The 5,237-nt window shown below is 41.2% G+C and overlaps 1 protein-coding gene across 1 annotated transcript in view; it reads left to right on the forward strand.

Moving 5' to 3' along the window:
- Nucleotides 1-971: 971 nt before the first annotated feature.
- TCP11L1 (t-complex 11, testis-specific-like 1) overlaps nucleotides 972-5,237 on the forward strand; it is a 10,740-nt gene continuing 6,474 nt past the window's right edge. The window contains exons 1-2 of the mRNA XM_009586261.1: nucleotides 972-1,131; nucleotides 3,905-4,037. Of these exons, the coding sequence (XP_009584556.1) occupies nucleotides 978-1,131; nucleotides 3,905-4,037 (287 nt within the window). The 5' untranslated portion in view covers nucleotides 972-977. The remainder of the gene's footprint in view (nucleotides 1,132-3,904; nucleotides 4,038-5,237) is intronic.

Raw genomic sequence — 5,237 nt, forward strand, 5'->3', positions numbered from 1 at the left:
ACATCCAGGTTATTTAATTGAGTTAGAGACATCATATGCTCTCTAATAGATTTTTGTAAAATTGAAGTCTGAACAGTAGCTTCTTATGTGATAGAGAGTTTTCAATGGTAAGATGTGCAAATTACGTTCTTCAGAGGGAAATCTGAAAATGAAATAAGTGAAGATAATGAATGGTGAGACGTGCTTTTCTAATGGCCATTTTTTCAGTGTAACTTTGAATACACTGCAGATATCTGTGATGTAATATAAATATTATTTAATATCTAATGTTTAATAAACGAATATTTTAAATACTGTAACTATGTTCTTTACTGTCTTATGTTTTGTTTTGTTTTTTTTTAAATAATCCTGGTATTTTATGCATAAATCATGACTCTTGCATAGAATAAAAATATGGGAGTAGAATTTTATATTAATTTATCTCTAGTCCTTTTCCTGCTTCTTAATGCGTTTGGATGGCTCAGAGTGAAAAAAAGTTCTGAGCAGTTGGGGCAGATCATAGTTCAGGAGTACGTTATGTTCAGGAAGCTTTGTTATTATGTAGTGGGGAAATGTCTCATTTGGCATAATCTTTTTGTAAAACATGTTTGTAATACTATTCTGAAGGTGTTTTTCACTGCTCTCTCATAAGCAATGCTAAGAAAGAAAATTAAATATATTTTTCTTTCTCATCTGTATGCATTATGGCGAGGGAACAGTTTCAGATTTTTGAGAATTTACTAGGAACGCAGATTAAGTAAATGGTAGCTGTATTGAAAGCATCCCGTTTTGTGTAAGATGGGAAGTGAGTCATTGAGCCCAGGTCCCCTACCGTTATGGGAATGACACCGTATAATTCCTCATAAGATTCCTTTTATTCTTATTTTTTTCTTAATCAGGAGAACTTCTGGTGATGTTTTCCCACTCAGCCATGTCAGAAAATGCTTATTCATTCCCTTTTTCACCTTTTTTCTTTTTCTGAAAAGAACCAACTGAAAATGTCTCAGAATCCTGACAAGCCACGTTCAAGTGAAGAAAAGCTGAGTGGTTTGGAGGATGGTCAAGAGGAGAGCTTGGACAACCCAGATCGGTCTATCAGAAAAAGAATACGCCAGAGTGCTCCAGGGTCACACAGAGATGATACACCGAAGTGTAAGCAAAACTGCTTTATTACAAAAAAAAAAGTAAATTCTATAATTTTTTTGGTGGAGACAATCATGGCGTTTTATAGCATTCTCTGCAAGTTTGACTGTTTTGCAATTAAATATTGTGTGACTCCTGATCAATTGCTTTGAAACTGTAACACCTTTCTCCCCATTTTGTTTTAGCACTTAATTGTTCACAATAACCATGTTGCTCTGAGCCGCATATATCTTAGATACCTTTGTGTGCCTGCACTCACAGAAAGGATAAGCGCTACTCCAGTATATTCTAGCTAAACTGTTGCTGCTGTTTGCATTATCAGCTGAACCTTCTGGATTGTTGCAGCCTCTGTTTTCTGCTGCAGGGCGAGGAAGGCTGTTACCAACAGAGTAATGTCCTGTCACCCCCCTCCCAATACAGATGGAAAGTTGTATATTTAATCCTAATACTACTTCTAGTGTCAAGCAGGACCACATGTTTATTCCTGGGGCATATTTTTCTTTGTCATTCTGCTTTTAACATGAGAAGCTGGGTGCAATATGGCTACCAAATATTTCTGGCAAATTTACAGATAAAACCAAGGGGAAATTTTCTGGTCCCAGGGATTCAATTCAAAGAGACAGAATTGCTCAGATAACTAGTTCTAAATTTCTGTGGAGAGTGTCTCAGCATGTAACATTTTATTTGTTGCATTCTTTTTATTTTTTAATAGTGTTCATTATTACTTGAGGTTGTGTTGTGTTTAGTGTCACGTTACACAGTGGAGATGTTCTGAGGGAGTTTTATGTTCTTATGTTTTGCTGGTTGCCTGATAGGAAATGCGTTGTGGAGGGAAGCTATGAACACGTGAAAGTAAAATGCATAGCACAGTCTTGCACTGCATTGTACCACAGAGAAGTCATTGGTCTCAAGCCCTCCCCTCTTGTAAGGGAGCAGACATAATATGAGAATGAAGTAACATGATTTAAGAGCATTCTTTGGTAAATGAAAGAGTCTTAGCTTTTAGTGCGTCCACTGCTGGAATGAAGTCATTTGGCAGTTGGACAAGAGCACTCTCATTCAGCTGTGAACTTTCTTGTCCTGCTAGTTCTTCTCAGAATATCAATTCTTGCTGTGTTCCCAGAGTCAGTCTGCAAGATTAAGCTCCAAGCAGAAGGAAATAAGGGTTTAAGAGCGCTGCATGAAAAGAGCAAGATATTAATGAAAAATTAGCACATTGGAACCATACTCTTTATACTTGGAACAGCTTTGAATGGCAGACAAGTGATGGACAGTTACTTTTAAAGGGCCTTTTCTATGTTACTAGCTTAAGTCCAATCAAACTGGATTATCAAATGAGGCAGACATGATAGTTTGCCTAAAACATATCTCAGTGAACCCAGCCTATGAAGATCCCTGGTTGGTTTCTTTCATTTTGAAAGTTAGTATGCCGCTCCTATGCCCGGAGTGTAGTTGAAGCAAATGAACTACAGAGAGGCATCGATCCATTAGGGCATTTCTGTCGTGGCTCTTTTCCCTGCTTCTGCTCCGCTAGAAGTTTTCTGGCGGAGCCGAGATGAAGCTTGCCATTCTTGTCTGCCTCACCTGAGGACACTAATGATCTAGCCTTCTCCTTTTTATCAAATACCTGGGCCAGGGAAGAGTTGTGGTGCTTCTCCTAACTTTTGGCAAGGCATTGCAGGGCACCCACATGCACTGCTTGCACTGATGCTGGCACAGCTAGGAGGAATCTTTACCACAAACAATCAGTGGCAACAGGTTTCAGTTGGCTTTGGTGGGGATGGGATTACTCCCCTAACCAGCATGGCCTACAGCCTTGACACCTTCTCTGCCTTTATGTTGACTTGTTTTTAGGGCTGTGACACTTCCTGCACTACAGCAACGCCAGTAGTGTCCCAGGAGGATGTTACGTAGTCCAGAACAATTAGGAGTTGTAATTCCCACTGCATCCAGGAAGCACATTAAGTTTTCTGAAACTGTCCCTGTCCCTCTTCTACCTTCTCGATTTCTACAGTCATCACTACCTTTGTCTCCTGCTTAATGAAAACTGGCCTGCTTTTTCAGGTTTGGCGCTTCCTCCCATTCGCTGGGATGCCCCAGGGCCCAATTTGAAGCTGCTTGTTCGTCCTTGTCAGTCCCAAATGCCTGCCAGAGGAAGAAGTCGTAGGCATTGGTGCTGGGGCTAGGTCTTGACGTCCTTTGTCACTTGGACGATGGCCTCTGGGGAAAAGGAGTTTGGAGAAGTGCCAGTTGCACTGGAAGTAGTGAGAATAATTAGCTACTAGTACGTTATTGCTTAATGTTAATGGTGGTTTGTTTGCCGACTACTTTAGAGATGAAGTCACTTCCTTGAAAAATATAGAATTGAAATGGCAACATCTGCACAATAATTGGGGAAATAGTGCAGTGAAAATACTAGTATTTTTAATGATTTCTTCTTATAATATAGAGAAAGATGATATTAAGCAATCCTAAAGAAGTGGGGGTTTGGGTGTGAGGTTTGTTTTTGTTTTTTAAAAGAGCTTGATGGAACTTGGAAGCAATTGACATACTGAGCCCAGAATATCAACTTGGGTTCACTCCTTTGTTTCCTATAATACTCCAAACCTGTGTCATCCACCAGCTGGGAAGAGGAAGAGAAGGAAAGGAGAAGAATCTTCAGATGATACTGTCTTTTGGCCCTTTGTACTGTCAAGAAGGTGGAAAGGGTCAAAAAGTATTAGCAGACTTTTTTCCACAGGCTTTTATGGATAACTGTCTGACAGTGTAATTTATGTTGCAGCTAGTCCTCCTCGCCCTGTGTCAATAGAAGAGCTCATGGAAACAGCTAAGGGAGTAACCAACATGGCATTAGCACACGAAATTGTTGTTAATGGAGACTTCCAGATAAAACCAGCTGAATTACCAGAACACAGGTAAGATTTTTACCAAACAGATACATCAATTAAATTTGCATTTGTAGAACTGCAGAACAGCTCTAGTGGATCAGACAACGGCTCTGTCTAGTATCTTGTCTGGCAGTGCCTGACACGAGATAGGAAAGAGCATAAGAAGAAGAATGTAAGCATGCAGTTCTGCTTCCTCAGAAATGTGTGTGCGTGAAAGCTGAACCTCTTGGGGTAATTGTTTGGGCATGTGTGGGGCGAATCCCAGTGTGGTGTGGTTTCTGTCGGTGTCCCCTTGTCCTAGGAGCCTGCAGACTTCTGAATACCCAAGTCTAGCTGCAGATGCAGGTAGTGCTCTTAGCATCTTTTAAGCTTTCACTGCCTGGGGGAGTAAGATGAAAATGATCATTTTAGCTTTGTCTGAGCCTAATGTCTGTTTCTCTAGGGGTTTTTTGGGAAGAGATTCCTATGTTTTATTAGGTTAGTCCTTTCTCCTTTTAAGTTTGAAGTCTTTCCTTCTCTTTCTGACCTACAGTAATTCTCTCCCCTGCTGAGAGGGGAGAGGAGGAACGGAAGAGGCCTTGATGTCTGGTCGCATATTGGCCAGTGTAGCTGACCCAGTTCTGATGTCTGGTCGCATATCGGCCCGCGTAGCTGATCCAGTCCTATCGACAGATGGTTCATCTGCCTCTCCTTTTTCTTTCACACACAGAGAGACATGGCTGACAATGTGTTTCCTGGGTTAATTTGTAAAAGTTGAGCGCATATTTCATGGAAGAAACTTGGTCCACATTGGAACCAGTGTTGCCTGTACATGTCTGCGTTTGAGAGAGAGAGACCCCAGAGCCCATTACCTTCATGGGTGCTGCAGGAGATTATGCTACAGATGGCTCTTAGAAGACTGGCATTGGTTGTCCTCTATAGAAAGTGGTCATATTGAGACAAAAGGTCTGATGCCCGTCTCCACCAAAACAAGGTGACAGTGGTTCTCGTTAGCATTAGTAACGAGAGGATGTTGCTTGGAACTAGAATCGTCCCTGACTGAAGAGGCAGTAATGGGAAGAGTCTCATCTTCCCTTCTCACTTGGACTATTCCTGTCTTTCCAGCTCTGACACCAGCGCGTTATACCAGTGGTGTTTTATTAATGGCTGTGGACTGCTAAACAATAGTAACCACAGAAAATGTGCGCGTGCTATTAAATACACTGAACCTCGTGGTCCCAGCAGGAA

This window comes from Fulmarus glacialis, unplaced genomic scaffold (genome assembly GCF_000690835.1).
Source record: "Fulmarus glacialis isolate BGI_N327 unplaced genomic scaffold, ASM69083v1 scaffold48899, whole genome shotgun sequence".
NCBI classification, from domain to species: Eukaryota; Metazoa; Chordata; class Aves; order Procellariiformes; family Procellariidae; genus Fulmarus; species Fulmarus glacialis.